Below are 18,660 nucleotides of genomic sequence, written 5' to 3'. Positions count from 1 at the left end.
CACCCACAACCACCACGGGCTGACGTGCAGACCCCCCCCCCCCCACCCACAACCATCACGGTCTGACGTGCACACCCCCCCCCCCACAACCACCACGGGCTGACGTGCACCCCCCCCACCCACAACCACCACGGGCTGACGTACAGACCCTCAACTGTTGTTCTCTCCCGTTAACAGGACCACAACAACACCACCATGCCAGAGTACAAACTGGTCTACTTCAACACCGCGGGCCGCGCCGAGCTGGTCAGGTGGATCTTCGCCTATGGCGGCATCCCCTTCACTGACGAGCGCATCGAGAAGGAGGACTGGCCGGAGAGGAAGAAAAGTAAGTTTTAATTAGTATTTGTCATTAGTTTAGCAGCATTTAACTGAACTATGACAAACAAAATATATCCTACAAAAAGTTGAATTAAATATCTGAAAAGTTAGATGTTCCAGTACTATAAGACTCATGTTGAGTTCATTATGTTCATTTCAACCCTGTATCACAACCCTTTTATTTACCTTAAAATGATATTGACACTTTCTATATCCTGTGATCTATAACTCTGGATATTGAGCATGATCTAGAGAATTGTCAAACGTTATATCGAGAGCTGAACATGCATTTCCCAAACCTAGAATATCCATGAATTAAGTATACAGTTTAAATTTTTCCCTGTGGGGCGAATTTATTGGGCAGAGGCACTCATCCTGTGAGTGGACATTCAGTCATAGCAGCATGTTCAATACCCCCCAACTGCAAGAAAACTTGTTGGGTTGTCCATCCTGTCACTTGAACCAAGACTGGCACGAGCTTAAATATCTCAAGTGAACAGCTTCTCAAACAAGAAGATTGACATTGTCAACCTTTAAAAATCTTTCGTTATTGTGCTGGTACAAAAGGGGGGGAATCTCTTAGAACAGTAGCTATATTTGACAAATAGTGTTTTTCTAACTCAAACAATGTGGGGTTTATTATTCTACCCATATTTCTGGGGTTTATTATTCTACCCATATTTCTGGGGTTTATTATTCTACCCATATTTCTGGGGTTTATTATTCTACCCATATTTCTGGGGTTTATTATTCTACCCATATTTCAAATGACTCTTAGATGTTCACATTCTCTCAGGTAGTGGTCAATGCGGTGTCCATCACTCTCGCTACAGATTCTGCAACTGCTCTGCTCAACTGTTGTTTCTATTCTGAATCTCCACGGATATTTGTATCCAAGACGAGTTCTTAATATTACTGATTCTCTCCCGTGGCCACCTCTTCTTCGTCCAAATAGATTGGAATTGCCAGCAGCAACCATATTGTTCCAGCGTACAGATTCACTGACTTGTTCTTCTATACTCCTTTCCTCAGTTACCTTGTCACGATGATATTGCCTGATAATACCTCTAATTAGTAGAAGAGTCTTGAATATGTAGTATTCCATATGGTCTCCTTTAGCGCCTACAGCAGCCAGCACATCTGCTCGTTCATTTCCACAGATTCCAACATGGGAGGGGATCCACAGAAATTCTACGCCTTTTCCCTGATTGGTTAGTACTCTCACAACTCTCTTGATTTCAGCGACTATCGCAAAATTTTGTGCCCGTTTTTACTAAGGCTCTGTAGCGCTGCTTGTGTATCAGTGTAGATCACTGCACCATTAGTTCTTCGTTCAAGAAATACGAACGCCATAACAATGGCAGTTAGCTTCGCTTGCATTGAAGAGGCATAGTTCTCAATGCGAGCTTTTTCTTCGTTTTTGCGTTGGAAGACATTATTCCTATTTACATTGTATGCAGCACCAGCCATTCCATTTACAGGATTAGATGACCCATCAGTGTATATTAGATCTAATTCATTTCCGGCTTAATAAATTCTTTATAAATTCCCTTAAGATACCTGTGCCACATTTCCTTTGGTATCATGTTAGACTTTTTCGTTGTCATTTAATTGATGATAATCCTACATGGGTCATCCTCCCAGGGAGGTAATCTCTCTCAAGCATAAGCTCACGGGCTTGCTCAAACAGGTGAAGTTCTTCGAGGCAGCAGACTGATCTGTGATGCCAGTTTTTTTATTTTCCTGTTTCCTTCTAAATAGCAAAGAACTCAGTTTTTTCTTGGCAATATCTTTGTAAGGGGGATCTCTGGCTATCTTAATGGCAAGCTCCGCATTCATTTCCTTAATTGTGCTTTTTAACAGTCGAGAGAGAGAGAACTCCTCCCGTAGATTAGATGTTTTGGCAGTTCTTGGGACTTCAAGAATGAGTGTCATGGCTTCCTTTTGGTTGCTTTCAAATTTGTTCATCACACTTTGGGAACGAGTCCACAAAACTGGTGTGCCATAGTTTACGAAGGAGCACACATTTCGTACATCATTTAAAAAAACGGCAATAGATGCTCCATGGCCATTCCAGGTCACAGCTTTCAGTGCCCTAAGTCGAATTTTACATGTTACTATAAATTGGTTGAGGTGCTCTTTCTTCCCCTTGTTAGAGCCGACAGTGACACTAAGGCACCGATAATAGTCAACCCACTCAAGTTTTACATCATTAACTTGTAGTTCTTCATTATCTCCGCGCTTGTGATGAGACTATGCTTTTGTCTTGTTTATGAAGAGAGAGTGAAACCAAGTTCAACACATTTCCTTACAAGGAGATCAATGGACTGTTTAATTTTTCCCAAGGTTTGGCCTGTATTAGGACATCATCTGCATACCCCACTTGTTGTGTTCCTTCCGGAATTTCAATATTTGCAATGGCGTTCATAAGTATGTCAAATAGTGTGGAGCTTAAGACTCCTTCTTGAGGGGGTCCAGAGTTCCACACTCTCTGTGGCTCATTTGGGTACTCAGCTTCATCCTGTGTCCCCTTGTGCGTGTGCCACCCGTGTTAAATAATCCATCCTTGTCCACCCTGTCAATTCCCCTGAGAATTTTGTATGTGGTGATCATGTCTCCCCTAGCTCTTCTGTCTTCTAGCGACGTGAGGTGCAGTTTACGTAGTCTGTCCTCATATCTCATGCCTCTTAGTTCTGGGACTAGCCTAGTGGCATACCTCTGAACTTTTTCCAGCTTCGTCTTGTGCTTGACTAGATACGGGCTCCATGCTGGGGGACACATACTCCAGGATTGGCCTTACATATGTGGTATACAAGGTTCTGAAGGATTCCTTACACAGGTTTCTGAAAGCAGTTCTGATGTTAGCCAGCCTCGCATAGGCCGCTGATGTTATTCTTTTGATGTGGGCTTCGGGAGACAGGTTTGGTGTGATATCAACTCCAGATCTTCTCTCTGTCCGTTTCGTGAAGGACTTCATCTCCCATTCGGTATCCAGTGACTGGCCTCTTAGTTCCTCCTCCTAGTTTCATTACCTTACATTTACTTGGGTTGAACTTTAGTAGCCATTTGTCGGACCATTCCTTCAGTTCGTCTAGGTCATCTTGTAACCTAATACTATCCTCCTCTGTCCTGATTCTCCTCATAATTTTTGCATCATCAGCAAACATCGAGAGGAAGGAGTCAATTCCTTCTGGGAGATCATTTACATATATCAGAAACAGTATTGGTCCAAGGACTGATCCCTGTGGGACTCCACTGGTGGACTCCCCGCCACTCCGAGACCTCACCCCTCACGGTGACTCGCTGTGTCCTGTTGCTTAGGTACTCTCTTACCCAGTGGAATACCTTCCCTTTCACTCCTGCCTGCATCTCTAGTTTGTGCACTAGTCTCTTATGTGGTACTGTGTCAAAAGCTTTCTGGCAGTCCAGAAATATGCAGTCTGCCCAGCCCTCTCTCTCTTGCCTGATCTTTGTTGACTGGTCATAAAACTCAATTAATCCTGTTAGGCATGATTTGCCATCTCTGAACCCATGCTCATGTTGTGTTACAAAGTTCCTTTGCTCCAGATGTTCCACTAGCTTTTTTCGCACAATCTTTTCCATCATCTTGCATGGAATGCAAGTTAGGGACACTGGCCTGTAGCTCAGTGCCTCCTGCCTATCACCTTTCTTGTATATTGGGACCACATTGGCCGTCTTCCAAATTTTTGGCAGTTCACCTGTTACCAGTGACTTCTTGTACACTATGGAGAGTGTTAGGCACAGAGCTTCTGCTCCTTCCTTTAGAATCCATGGTGAGATTCCATCCGGGCCTATAGCCTTTGTCACGTCCAAATCTAGCAGGTGCTTCCTCACCTCCTCACTGGTAATCACAAACTCCTCTAGTGGTGTCTGGGTTGATGTTCCCTTCCTTATCTCTGAGACTTCTCCTTGCTCAGGTGTGAAGACTTCCTGGAATTTCTTATTGAGTTCCTCACACACTTCCTTGTCATTTGTAGTGAATCTTTCTGCCCCTATCCTCAGTTTCATTACCTGTTCCTTCACTGTTGTTTTCCTCCTGATGTGGGCTATGCAGCAGTTTGGGTTGATTCTTTGCCCTGCTTGCTAAGTCATTTTCATATTGCCTCTCTACCTCTCTTCTCACCCTGATGTATTCATTCCTGGCGCTCTGGTATCTTTCTCTGCTCTCTAGTGTTCTGTTGTTTCTATAGTTTCTCCACGCCCTTTTACTTAGCTGCTTTGCTAGCTTGCAACTCTGATTAAACCATGGGCTTCTCATCTCCATTTCATGTTTTTCCTTTTGGACTGGGACGAACTTGTCTGCTGCCTCCATACACTTCTGTGTGATGTAGTCCATCATGTCTTGAACCGTCTTTCCTCTGAGCTCTGTTTCCCAAGCTATTTCAGTTAGAAATTTTCTCATCTCTTCATAGTTTCCCTTCCGGAATGCCGGCCTCTTGCTTTCTGATCCCTTCCTTGAGTATATTAACCCTTCTTCGACCTGATACTCAGAAAACAGTACACTGTGATCACTCATACCCACGGGGGCTTCACGATCAATTTTCCTTATGTTTGAATCGTTCAGAGTGAATACTAAGTCGAGTCTTGCTGGTTCATCATTGCCTCTCATTCTCGTGAGACCCTTGACATGCTGACTTAAAAAGTTTCTAGTCGTCACCTCCAGCAGTTTCGCTCTCCATGTTTCCTCACCTCCATGTGGTTCTTTGTTTTTTCCCAGTCTATCCTTCCATGATTAAAGTCCCCCATGATGAGCAGATGGGATCGATTTCTACAGGCAGCAGCGGCTACTCTCTCAATGATAATGTTAACTGCTATGTTGTTTCTGTCATACTCTTGCCTGGGTCTTCTTTCATTTGGTGGTGGGTTATATATCACTGCTACTACTACTCTTGGTCCTCCCATCGTCATGGTGCCTGTGATGAAGTCTCTGAACCCTTCGCAGCCTGGAATAATCATCTCCTCGAAACTCCATTCCTTTCTCATCAGTAGAGCCACTCCGCCTCCTCCCCTTCATTCCCTCTCTTTTCTTATTAGTGTAGTCCTGGTGAAACCCCCCCCCCCCCCTTCCTTATGATTTCTGAGAGTTTTGTTTCTGTGAGTCTAATTACATCTGGGTTTACATCTTGTGTTCTTTCCCTAAGTTCACTGGCCTTGTTTGTAATCCCATCTATGTTCGAGTACATGACCTTGAAGCTGACTCTCTTCTGTCCATACTCAGTTTCTGTTGATTCCACTGGAGTTGGGGGGCAAGGGATGTCTGGGATGGGTGAACCTAGGAAGGAGAACCTGGGGGGTCTGGGGTTTGAGGGGGGCTGGGAGGATCTGGAACAGGGGGGAATAGGGGGGTCTGACGTGATGTGGCTAAGGGGATCCAGGGTTGGGGGTTAGTGGGGCATGGGATGGGGGACCTGGAGGGGCATGTGGTGGGTTGTCACGGGTTGGGGTATGCAGAGTAGACTGGGGTGGGTTGACAGGGAGGTTAGGGGTTGGGGAGGGGAGGGAGGGGGTGGGGTAGGGAGGAGAGCTTGTGGTGGGAAACTGGGAAGGGCACAGGTTGGAGAAACAGGGAAGGGCATGAGGTGTAGGAACAGCGAGGGTCTGCGGTAGGGGTTGGAGAAGAAAAGGGGTATGGGGGGGGAACATGGGGGTCTGCTGTCAGGGAACTTGGGGGCATGGTCTGAAGGGGGACTTTACTGTCTGCGGAGGTGCAGGTGGTTGGTGGGGGATGGCTGAGGGGTTTGTTGGTGGGAGGCTTCTGTTACAATCTTCCCTGGGGGTGCTGGCCTGCTGGTGGGGGGATTCCCACTCCCTTCTGAGGTTCCTTGAGACACTGAGCTGAGTCCTGTGGCTCCCATATCCCCACCCCTTCTCTGCATCTCCTTCTTGCTTCTGCAGCTTTCCTTCTCTCCTCCCTTGTCATGTCCATTTGCAGAAAGACGTCCTCGTATCCCCCCCTAGCCTCACAAGTCTGCTCTTCCTGGATAGGATTTTCTCCTTTGTTGCCTCGTTCGTGAGCACTACCTTTATCAATCGTTTCCTTTCCTTCTTGTTGATGCCCAGCCTGAAAACCTTCTCTATGTTGCCATTTGGATCTTCCATATCCAGTCCCTCCAAGATCTCTGTCATAGTTGTTCGGTCCCTCCTTCACCACTCCTCCCGATTGGATCCCTCTGGTTCCTGTACTCCTACAACTATAATTGCTCGTTTCCTTTCCAGCATTTGTTCAGTGCATTTTGCACCTTCCTGTGAGGTAGCTGCTATCATAGCTGCTGCATCTAAAGCGGCCTTGGCACTTGGGCTGTTCTGCAGTATTCTGCAAAAGAGAGTCCCCCCTGGAAGGAGCCTTCCATCAGCTTCGTTCCCTGTTTCCAGGAGGATGCATACCCTATACTGGTTTGAATTCTGATTTTCCCTGAGTCCCTTTATCTTCTCTCTGGCTTCCTCTAACTCACTCCTTTGGATCTGTATTAATAATTGCATTTATGCAGGTCTCTGCCGAATCCCCCTAATGTCTGGTTGAGCCATTTAAAGGTAGTATCCACCATTCTCCCCTGTCCATGTGTGTAGTGATGTCCCTCCATCATTTTCCCTGGCTGAGGAAAAAAAACGTCCTGGTTTTTCTTGTGCTTTTGTTTGTTTATATTAAGTGTGTTTGCTGTATGTGTACTCACCTATTTGTGCTTGCGGGGGTTGAGCTTTGGCTCTTTGGTCCTGCCCCTCAACAGTCAATCAACTGGTGTACAGATTCCTGAGCCTACTGGGCTCTATCATATCTACATTTGAAACTGTGTATAGAGTCAGCCTCCACCACATCACTGCCAAATGCATTCCATGCGTTAACAACTCTGACACTGAAAAAGTTCCTTCTAACGTCCCTGTGGCTCGTGTGGGTACTCAGTTTCCACCTGTGTCCCCTTATTCGCGTACCACGAGTGTTGAATAGTGTATCCTTGTTTACCCGGTCGATTCCCCTGAGGATTTTGTAGGTTGTGATCATGTCTCCCCTTACTCTTCTGTCTTCCAGTGTCGTAAAGTGCATTTTCCGCAGCCTTTCCTCGTAACCCATGCCTCTTAGTTCTGGGACTAGTCTAGTAGCATACCTCTGAACTTTTTACAGCTTTGTCGTGTGCTTGACAAGGTACGGGCTCCATGCTGGGGCCGCATGCTCTAGGATTCGTCTTACATATGTGGGGTACAAGATTCTGAATAATTCCTTACACAGGTTCCTGAACGCTGTTCTGATGTTAGCCAGCCCCGCATATGCCGCAGACGTTATTCTTTTTATGTGGGCTTCAGGAGAGAGGTTTGGTGTAATATCAACTCCTAGATCTTTCTCTCTGTCCGTTTCATTAAGTACTTCATCTCCTATTCTGTATCCTGTGTCTGGCCTCCTGTTTCCACTGCCTAGTTTCATTACTTTGCATTTACTCGGGTTGAACTTCAACAGCCATTTGTTGGACCATTCACTCAGTCTATCTAGGTCATCTTGTAGCCTCCTACTATCATTCTTTGTTTCAATCCTCCTCATAATTTTTGTATCATCAGCAAACATTGAGAGAAACGAGTCTATACCCTCTGGGAGATCATTTACATATATCAGAAACAGTATAGGTCCAAGGACTGACCCCTGCGGGACTCCACTTGTAACGTCTCGCTAATCTGAGACCTCACCCCTCACACTGACTCGTTGTCTCCTGTTGCTTAGGTAGTCCATTATCAAATGGAGTACCTTCCCTTTCACTCCAGCCTGCATCTCCAACTTTTTTACTAGCCTCTTGTGTGGCACTGTATCAAAGGCTTTCTGACAATCCAAAAATATGCAATCTGCCCACCCTTCTATTTCTTGCCTGGTCGTAGAATTCAAGTAACCCTGTGAGGCAGGACCTGCCATTCTTGAACCCATGTTGATGCTGTGTTACAAAGTTCTTTCGCTCCAGATGTTCCACTAGCTTCCTTCGCACAAACTTCTCCATCAGCTTGCATGGTATGCAGGTTAGGAACACTGGCCTGTAGTTCAGTGCCTCCTGTCTATCCCCTTCTTGTCTATCGGGACTACGTTAGCTGCTTTAAAAATTTCTGCCAGTTCCCCTGTTGCTAGTGATTTGTTATACACTATGGAGAGTGGCAGGCACAGTTCTTCTGCTCCTTCCTTTAGTATCCAAGGAGAGATTCCATCTGGACTTATATCCTTTGTCACATCCAACTCTAGTAAACACTTCCGTACTTCCCCGCTGGTAATCTCAAACTCATCCAGTGGTTCCTGGTTAACTATTCCCTCTCTTATCTCTGGAATTTCTCCTTGCTCTAAGGTGAAGACCTGGAAATTCTTATTCAGTTCCTCACACACTTCCTTGTCGTTTGTAGTGAATCCTTCTGCCCCTATCCTTAATTTCATAACCTGTTCCTTTACTGTTGTTTTTCTCCTGATGTGGCTATGCAGCAATTTAGGCTGAGTCTTTGCCTTGCTTGCGATGTCATTTTCGTATTGTCTTTCTGCCTCTCTTCTCATCCTGACATATTCATTCCTTGCACTCTGGTATCTTTCTCTGCTCTCCAGTGTCCTGTTATTCCTATAGTTTCTCCATGCACTTTTACTTTGCTGCTTAGCTAGCCTACATCTCTGATTAAACCATGGGTTTCTCATCTTCATCTCACTGTTTTCCTTTTGGACTGGGACAAACTTGTTTGCTGCTTCCTTGCATTTCTGCGTGATGTAGTCCATCATGCCTTGGGCCATCTTTCCCCTGAGCTCTGTTTCCCATGCTATATCTGTTAGGAATTTTCTTATCCCGTCATAGTTTCCCTTTCGGTATGGCAACCTTTTGTTTTCGGTATCCCTCCTCGAGTTCAATAATCCTTCTTCAATCAGGTACTCAAACACCAGGACACTGTGGTCGCTCATTCCTACTGGGTCCTCAAAACCGATTTCTCTTATAATGGAGTCGTTCAGAGTGAAGACTAGGTCGAGTCTCGCTGGTTCGTCATTTCCTCTCATCCTTGTGGGTTCTCTGATATGCTGGGTTAAAAAGTTTCTAGTCACCACCTCCAATAGTTTGGCTCTCCATGTATCCTTGCCTCCATGCGGTTCCTTGTTCTCCCAGTCAATCCTTCCGTGATTGAAGTCGCCATGATGAGCAGGTGGGATCAATTTCTACATGCAGCAGAGGCTGCCTTCTCAATTATAGTGTTAACTGCCATGTTGTTGTTTTCATACTCTTGACTGGGTCTTCTGTCATTTGGTGGAGGGTTGTATATTACTGCTACTACTATTCTTGGTCCTCCCATTGTTATGGTGCCTGCTATGTAGTCTCTGAAATCCTCACAGCCAAGGATAGCTATCTCCTTAAAACTGCATTCCTGTCTCATGAGTAGGGCCACTCTGCCTCCTCCCCTACCTTCCCTCTCCTTATTACTGTGTACTCCTGGGGAAACACGGCATTCGTTATGATTCCTGCGAGTTTGGTTTCAGCGAGTCCGATTACATCTGGGTTCACTTCCTGTGCTCTTTCTCTTAGTTCACTTGCCTAGCTTGTGATCCCATCTATGTTCGAGTACATTACCTTGAAACTGACTCTCTTCTGTATCTCCTCAGGGGTGGGGGGGATATCTGTGGGATCTGGGGTGAGCGGGAGCTGGGAGGATGTGGTGCAGGGAGACTGGTGGAGGAGGAAGGGCGGGGGGTGGGTAAAAGGGGGAGGGTAGGGGGTGAGAGGGGGAAAGTAGGGGGGGTGAGAGGGGGAGAGTAAGAGGGGGAGAGTTGGGGGGAGAGTGAGAAGGGGAGGGTTTGGGGGGGGGTGAGAGGGGAGGGTTGGGGGAGCATGGGGGAAGGAGAGGCTTGGGGGATCGGGGAGAAAGGGGGGCTTGGGGAGGCAGAAAAAGGGGAAAGGCTTGGGGGGCGTTGGGGGGGGGGAAGGGAAGGCTGAGGTGGGTGAGGAAGAGGGGAGGGTTTAGGGGAGTGGTGGAGAGGGGAAGGCTTAGGTGGGGTAGGGGAAAGTGGGGGGCTTAGGGGGGTGGGGGAGAACGGAGAGCTTGGAGGTGGGAGAGACGGGAGGGCATGTGGGAGAAGGGAGGGCTTGGGTGATGGGGGAGAATTGAGGTCCTGGGGAGAGGGGTGAGTTGGAGGAGGGGGTGATTGGGAGTAGGGGGTTGGTGGGGGGGGGAGGGTGCCCTATGAGGGTACTTAGTGGGGGGCTGACAGGGGATGGGGCAGGTTGGGTGTCTGTTGGGTAGAATGGGGGTGGTGCTCCGGCTGTTGCACTGTTTGAGGAGGGTTCCCCACTCTCCTCTGGGATTGTAGGGTTTGGGGTTGTGGTTCTCTGATCCCTTTCTCTCTCCCTGCGCTCTTTCCTTGTATCTGCTGCCTGCCTTCTCTCTTCCTTTGTCATATCCCTCTGCAGGAATACTTTTTTGAACTTCTGTACATTTACTAGACTGCTCTTCCTTGCTAACAGTTCCTCTTTTGTGATCTCGCTCATGAATACCACCTTTATCATTCGGTCTCTGTCCTTGTTGTACTTTCCAAACCTGGAAACCTTTTCAACATTTTGGTCAGTTCCCTCCATCCTTACCTCTTTAAGGATCTCGGTAACTATGTTTTTGTCCTAGTCTCTCCACTCCTTTGGGCTGGTCACTGTTTGCTCTTTAATGCCTGCTACTACTACTGCTCTTTTTCTCTCTATCAGCCGACTAGTACATCTTGCTGCTTCCTGAGAGGAAGCCACTTCCATGGCAACTTCCCTAACTGCGGACCTAGCTTCAGGGATCTTTTTAAGAGCCCTGAAGCATTTCAGCAAATGAGAGCTGTGTTGTGGAGGTCCCTTCCACAGTAGCATTCCCATCTCCCTGAGATACGGTTTGTGCCTGGTATTGCGGAGGAGTCTCCTTCAGGCATCTTATCTCCTCCTTTGCTGCCCTTAGATCATCTTGCAGGTTGGCTACTGTCTCCCTCATTACCCTCAGTCCTTCACTTAATTCATTCCACATGTGCTGGAATACTCCCTTCATCCAGGCTTCCTGTTCCACTCCATCCTCTGAGTTTGTTCCAGCCGTGATAGTCCTCCTGCGTTTGTCACCCCGAGTTTGTGTCCCTGCCATGTTTTCCCTATGAGAGAGAGAGAGAGAGAGAGAGAGAGAGAGAGAGAGAGAGAGAGAGAGAGAGAGAGAGAGAAGAGAGAGAGAGAGAGAGAGAGAGAGAGAGAGAGAGAGAGAGAGAGAGAGAGAGAGAGAGAGAGAGAGAGAGAGAGAGAGAGAGAAGAGAGAGAGAGAGAGAGAAGGAGGAAAGAGAGAGAGAGAGAGAGAGAGAGAGAGAGAGAGAGAGAGAGAGAGAGAGAGAGAGAGAGAGAGAGAGAGAGAGAGAGAGAGAGAGAGAGAGAAGAGAGAGAGAGAGAGAGAGAGAGAGAGAGAGAGAGAGAGAGAGAGAGAGAGAGAGGCTGTGTGTGTACTGTTGGTGCTATGGTGGGGGGTGGTGGGGGTGAGAGAAGGGGAGGTAGTTCTCCGGTGTAGGGCGTAGTGTTTTTTTCACACTTGGGTGCCAGAAACTAGTTCGCACATGAGCCAAATATTTCCCTTGAGGTTCGTTTCCATTTGTTAACTTATATCCAGAAGTGTGTGGATATATATGTGGTTGTGTGTGTGTGTGGTGTGTGTGTGTGTGTGTGTGTGTGTGTGTGTGTGTGTGTGTGTGTGTACTCACCTAGTTGTGTTTGGAGGGGTTGAGCTCTGGCTCTTTGGTCCCGCCTCTCAACCCGTCAATCAACAGGTGTACAGATTCCTGAGCCTATTGGGCTCTATCATATCTACACTTGAAACTGTGTATGGAGTCAGCCTCCACCACATCACTTTCTAATGCATTCCATTTGTCAACCACTCTGACACTAAAAATGTTCTTTCTAATATCTCTGAGGCTCATTTGGGCACTCAGTTTCCACCACCTGTGTCCCCTTGTGTGTGCCCCTTGTGTTAAATAGCCTGTCTTTATCTACCCTATCAATTCCCTTCAGAATCTTGAATGTGGTGATCATGTCCCCCCCCTAACTCTTCTGTCTTCCAGCGAAGTGAGGTTTAATTTCGCTTGATATGAGCTTCAGGGACAGGTCTGGCGAGATATCAACCCCCAGGTCTTTCTCTCTCTCTGACCTGAAATATTTCATCTCCCAAATGATAACTTGTATCTGGTCTCCTGCTTCCTACCCCTATCTTCATTACATTACATTTGCTTGGATTAAACTCTAACAGCCATTTGTTCGACCATTCCTGCAGCTTGTCCAGGTCTTCTTGAAGCCTCAAGCTGTCCTCTTCTGTCTTAATCCTTCTCATAATTTTGGTGTCGTCAGCAAACATTGAGAGGAATGAGTCTATACCCTCTGGGAGATCATTTACGTATATCAGAAACAGGATAGGTCCAAGTACAGAGCCCTGTGGGACCACTGGTGACTTCACGCCAGTCTGAGGTCTCTCCCTTCACTGTAACTCTCTGCTTCCTATTGTTCAGGTACTCCCTTATCCACTGGAGCGCCCTACCAGTTACTCTTGCCTGTTTCTCCAGCTTATGCATCAACCTTTTATGGGGTACTGTGTCAAAGGCTTCCCAAAAGTCCAAAAAAATGCAGTCCACCCACCCTTTCTTTCTTGTTTAATCTTTGTCACCTGATCGTAGAATTCTATCAAGCCTGTAAGGCAAGATTTACCCTCCCTGAACCCATGTTGACGGTTGTCACGAAGTCTCTTCTCTCCAGATGTGTTACTAGGTCTTTTTCTCACAATCTTCTCCACACCTTGCATGGTATACAAGTTAAGGACACTGGCCTGTAGTTCAGTGCCTCTTGTCTGTCACCCTTTTTGTATATTGGTACTACATTAGCAGTCTTCCATATTTCTGGTAGGTCCCCCGTTTCCAGTGACCTACTATACACTATGGAGAGTGGTAGGCAAAGTGCTCCTGCACACTCTTTCAATACCCATGGCGAGATTCCATCTGGCCCAACAGCGTTTCTCACATCCAGCTCCAATAGGTGCTTCTTGACCTCATCTCTTGTAATTTCGAACCTATCCAAGGTCACCTGGTTTGCTGCCACCTCTTCTAGCGCCGCGACATCTCCCTGTTCTATTGTAAAGACCTCCTGGAACCTTTTGTTGAGTTCTTTACACACCTCTTTGTCATTCTCTGTGTACCTGTCCTCGCCCACCCTAAGTTTCATCACCTGTTCCTTCACTGTTGTCTTCCTCCTGATGTGACTGTGTAGTAACTTTGGTTCGGTCTTGGCTTTATTAGCTATATCATTTTCATACCTTTTCTCAGCTGCTCTTCTCACACTGACATACTCGTTCCTGGTTCTCTGGTATCTCTCTCTACTTTCTGGTGTTCTGTTATTACGGAAGTTCCTCCATGCCCTTTGTTCAGCTCCTTTGCTTTCATACATTCCTTATTAACCACTGCACTGCGCAAAGCGCCTTTAGGCGCTCAGAGAGTTGTGCTTTTTGTTTTTTAATTTGGCTATATTTAATGTTTTTTTAATGTTTTCATTACTATTTGTGTTTTGAAATGGAAATAGTTGACTTGGAAACATTTTGACATTAAATTTACCTGAACATTTGTAAAAATAACAAAAATATGTCCTTGACAATTGCACCAAGACGTTTTGCCGAAAATAGGTGAGCAGTGCAAGGGTTAAACCACGGATTCTTCCTTTGCTTCTCTGTTTTTTCCTGTTGGGATGGGACAAACCTGCTTACAGCCTCCTGACATTTTTGGGGACATAGTCCATCATTCTTGTACGGACTTGGTTCCGAGTTTCTGTGTCCCAGTGTATATCCCATAGGAATTTATTAATTTCCTCATAGTTTCCCTTTCGGTACGCCAGCCCATTGGTTCCCAGTTCTTTTTTTGGGGGTGATAATTCCCAGCTCACCAGGTACTCAAAGCTCAATACACTATGATCACTCATTCCCAAGGGGGCTTCCAACTTAACTTCCCTTATATCCGACTCATTTAGGGTAAATATCAGATCAAGCAAGGCTGGTTCATCCCTCCTCTCATTCTTGTCGGTCCCTTGACGTGTTGACTTAGAAAGTTTCTTGTTGCCACATCCAGCAGCTTAGCTCTCCTGTGTCTGGCCTCCATGTGGGTCTCTGTTCCCCTATCTATCTTCCATGGTTGAAGTCTCCATGATTAGAAGTCTGGATCCGTTCCTGCTAGCCACAGAAGCTGCTCTCTCTATTATATTGATGGTGGTCAGTTGTTTCTATCATATTCCTGTCTGGGTCTTCTGACATTCGTTGGGGGGTTATATATCACTACTACTATAATTTTCTGTCCTCCAGTTGCTATGGTGCCTGATATGTAGTCACTGAAACCTTCACAGTTCTGAATTACCATCTCTTCGAAACTCCAACCTTCCCTTAGTAGCAAAGCTACACCACCTCCTCCTCTCCCTTCTCTCTCTTTCCTCACTACATAGTAGCCCTGTGGAAACACTGCGTTTGTTATGATTTTCGTTAACTTAGTTTCTGTGAGTGCTATTATATCTGGGTTTTCTTCTAGTGCCCATTCTCCAAGTTCACTTGTTTTATTTGAAATCCCATCTATGTTAGTGTACATCGCCTTGAAGCTCACTTTCTTCTGTTCATTTTCATGTCCCTTTCTTGGCGAGCATTCTGCTAATGTGGGAAGCTGTTCCGTGGGTGAGAGGATCTGTGAGGTGGTTTGCAGGGTCTCAGAGGATTTTGGGATGCGGGGGGGTTTAAGGGAAGGGGGGACAGGTAGGGTGGGGGTTAAGGAGATAGGGGGGACATGGAGGATACGGGGTGAGGGGGGGAGGGATAGGGAGGGTATGGGATGAAGGGGGAGGGGGGAAAGGTGGGAGGGGGGACATGATGGGAATGGGGAAGGGGTGTCAGGGTCAGAATGGGGTGGGGGAGGAGGGAGGGTTGGGTGGGGGCAGGTGTGTGTGTGTGTGTGTGTGTGTGTGTGTGGTGTGTGTGTGTGTGTGTGTGTGGTGTGTTTTGCATGTGCATGCGTGTGTGCATGCATACGTACGTGCGTGTGCGTGCATGTGTCACGAGGGTCCTGTAAGTGTCAACTTCTACCCGGAATGAGCCACTTTGAATTTTTAACTATATATGATATACTGAACAAGAATTTGATCATATTTTACCTCACTCTGTACACCAGAATAATTGACCAGAGAGGGTACCTACCAGTCAGCCTCCGGCTCACACAACCAGGTGAATAAGGACAATGTATGGATGACGGGGTGCCGTCGTCGCCTCCCACGTGGTGATTCACTAAGTTCCAGTAGATTGATGATGGCGGTTCTTCTCTATCTAACACAAAGCTCTGGAGTCAGGAGATGTGTTGCATCATCTTGCAACAGGATTTGGATTTTTAGGATTTGGTCCTGAGTCGTCTTAATCTGGCAGAGGGCTTTCTCAAGTTCCGTTTGTTTTTTGCAATATTTGGTGGACGACTGAGTGAGCTTGTATCATATGTCTAATATGCGTTGACACAAGCCAGAGTGACGGTCTCCTGGGGGTCAGGATGGTGGCCGGCTCTTTGGTAAGTGGTGTTGGCTGGAGTGCTTGGAAGGGAAGGGGAGGTAGATGGAGACGGTGGAGAGGTCTTGTTCATTGGTACGGGGGAGGGGGAGGGTGGCACCATGGGTAGGGTTTGAAGTGTGGGTGGGTGGGTTCCTGGCAAGGGAAAGAGGTGGGTAGACCTCAGGGATAGGGAAGTGGTGGTGGTGATCTACACTGCTCATGCCAATGCCCCAGGCCTGATTGCCCTCCTAACCCTGGGTTACTCTATTTACTGATTCACCTGGAAACCTGAATCGGTTAATGTGTTGGGCAATGCCAAATAGGTCCCATTCTGCAATATCGATTCCAGGCATAGTGGGATTGCTTGAAGTTGACACATTTGGGTGTTTCAGGGACACCATCATTAGTCTTTTCCAGACATAGTTTAGTGTCGTGAAAGCTGTGCAACACCCTCACCTAATTTGGCTATCACATTGCCAGGTTCTGTGGATCTTCCGTTGGCATTTGCTGCATAAGAACGAGCTGCCAGATATATAGTTCCACTCTGCATGGCCCTATGCCCGGTACTGTAATCACGGAGCAATTGCTTGATTTTTTTGGCACTCTCCCAGGTCCCATGTTGCTCTTGGCCCAGATGGTCTGGGGAAGCTCTTGAATATACCTAACATCAGCATGAATACTGTAGTTCTTAATAATTTTGGTCCGTCTAATCTATTTTTTTTTTTTTTTTTTTTGAGATATATACAAGAGTTGTTACATTCTTGTACAGCCACTATTACGCGTAGCGTTTCGGGCAAGTCCTTAATCCTATGGTCCCTGAATACGATCCCCTGCCGCGAAGAATCGTTTTTTCATCCAAGTACACATTTTACTGTTGCGTTAAACAGAGGCTACAGTTAAGGAATTGCGCCCAGTAAATCCTCCCCGGCCAGGATACGAACCCATGACATAGCGCTCGCGGAACGCCAGGCGAGTGTCTTACCACTACACCACGGAGACTTGCTTTCAACAGCTTTAAACTCTTACCTTCATACGCCTGCTCATTCTCTGTGATGAACTTCATGGCTCTGTCTCCACCCACCCGTACAATGACGCTGCTACCTGCAAATTTGCTCTTATGCGGTGTTCTTTGTGGGTGCGGGCAGCCTAGATGATCCATTTAAACTTATCTGCTGATCTTATGTTTGTTTCAGAGAAGATTATGGTGTGTCATTCACTACCATCGGCTTGTTGTAGCTGTCATCGTTGTTGTTGTTGAATATTTGAATAAAATATCTCCAAAGTTAGATGATCCAGTACTGTAATCCTCATGCTGAGTTCATTACTTTCAATTCAACACGGAATCACAACTCTTCTATTTACCTTAATATGTTATTGACACTTTCATTATCCTGTGATCTAAGACTCTGAACAATGAACATGATCTTGAAATGTGTCAAACATTTTTTTTTTTTTTTTGCAGGGATATTCCTGCACGTGCCCTAAGCCTCTGGCTGGCCCCACTAAGTGTTGCTTGTTTCTGTTTTACTTGGGCGGAGTATGAGTATTTAAGACTCGTATGGTCGCTTCAGAAAGATTTTGCCATATGTTTAACAACTTCTTCTGATCTGTGGAATCTAAGTTGAAATCTTAATGGGTTTGTAACTGTGCACTGTGTTAAATAATGTTCCAGTGGTCTGTCAGGCATTTCTCCACAGTGTTGACATTTCCACTCATCTTCGGAGCCTGTAAGCCTATTTCCCATACACATGGGTATCCAAGCCTGATGCGATGTAAGTGTACTTCTGTTGCTCTACTGCTCCCTTTCATCAAACTAAGGGGTTCGTAGTTGGTTGAATTTTTGTACCAACCCGCAGATCCTGATGTTACAACTGCTGTGTTGTGGTCACTGTACATCTTTTGCTTTGCTTTGTTTCTAATTACTTTCTTAATCTGTGATAGAGTCTGTGGTATATAAATGTCTACATTTCTTCTCTTAGTTGCAAGTTTTGCAGCTTCGTCTGCAATGTCATTTCCTATTATTCCCACATGACTTGGCACCCAGTTGATAAGTACCCTTCGGCCTTGTCGTTTGAGTGTTTGCATTAATGATATGACATTTGTGATCAGATGTATGTTATCACATATGTGTTCTTGTTGCAAGGTTTCAATGGCGGTTCTCGAATCTGTATGTATGATAACATGTTGTCGGTGATGTGTCAAACGTTCTCTCAAGGGCTGAACATCTGCACTCCCCAAACATAAATACCCACGAAGTTATTTGTACTTTTATCTTAACTTAAGCTATTTATTTAACGTTATACATTATATTTTACTGTTCACAATGATCTCCATAATGACCTTATCTTGCGTGTGTTTGTCCAGCTACGGAAGGAGGCAAATTGCCGGTACTGATTGTTGACGGTAAGACGCTGCCCCAGTCACTGGCCATCGCTCGCTTCGCTGCCAAGAAAGCCGGACTCGTGCCGGAAGATGACCTGGAAGCTGCTTTTTGTGACGCTCTTGCCGACACTGCTTCGAACTGTTAATGGAGGCACACAGCATTTGGCACGGAGGGTATATTGCCTTTTATTGACTTTAAAAATGTCAAGAGTTGTGAAGTTAGGCTGGCTGAGGTTCACAAACTGTTGAGCCGAACTGTGCAGAGCTGGTAGTTGTACTCAATGTTTGTGGTGGGGTAGGTAGCAGCAGAGAGTGGGTGGGAGTAGGGAATAAGAGGAAGTGGGTGGGGTAGAGAGAGTGGGTTGCGGTAGGGAGTGAGCGGGAGTGGGTAGAGATAGGAAG

The 18,660-nt window shown here is 46.3% G+C and overlaps 1 protein-coding gene across 1 annotated transcript; it reads left to right on the top strand.

Moving 5' to 3' along the window:
• The first annotated feature begins 154 nt into the window (after positions 1–154).
• Positions 155–18,419, top strand: LOC138360287 (hematopoietic prostaglandin D synthase-like). Its single transcript, XM_069320203.1, has 2 exons — positions 155–328; positions 18,241–18,419. The coding sequence occupies exons 1-2, from the start codon at positions 196–198 to the stop codon at positions 18,402–18,404; spliced, it is 297 nt and encodes a 98-aa protein (XP_069176304.1). The 5' UTR covers positions 155–195; the 3' UTR covers positions 18,405–18,419.
• The last annotated feature ends 241 nt before the right edge of the window (positions 18,420–18,660 follow it).

Source organism: Procambarus clarkii, unplaced genomic scaffold (assembly GCF_040958095.1).
Source record: "Procambarus clarkii isolate CNS0578487 unplaced genomic scaffold, FALCON_Pclarkii_2.0 HiC_scaffold_105, whole genome shotgun sequence".
Classification (NCBI taxonomy): Eukaryota; Metazoa; Arthropoda; class Malacostraca; order Decapoda; family Cambaridae; genus Procambarus; species Procambarus clarkii.
This window is presented reverse-complemented; position numbering and strand designations above follow the sequence as displayed.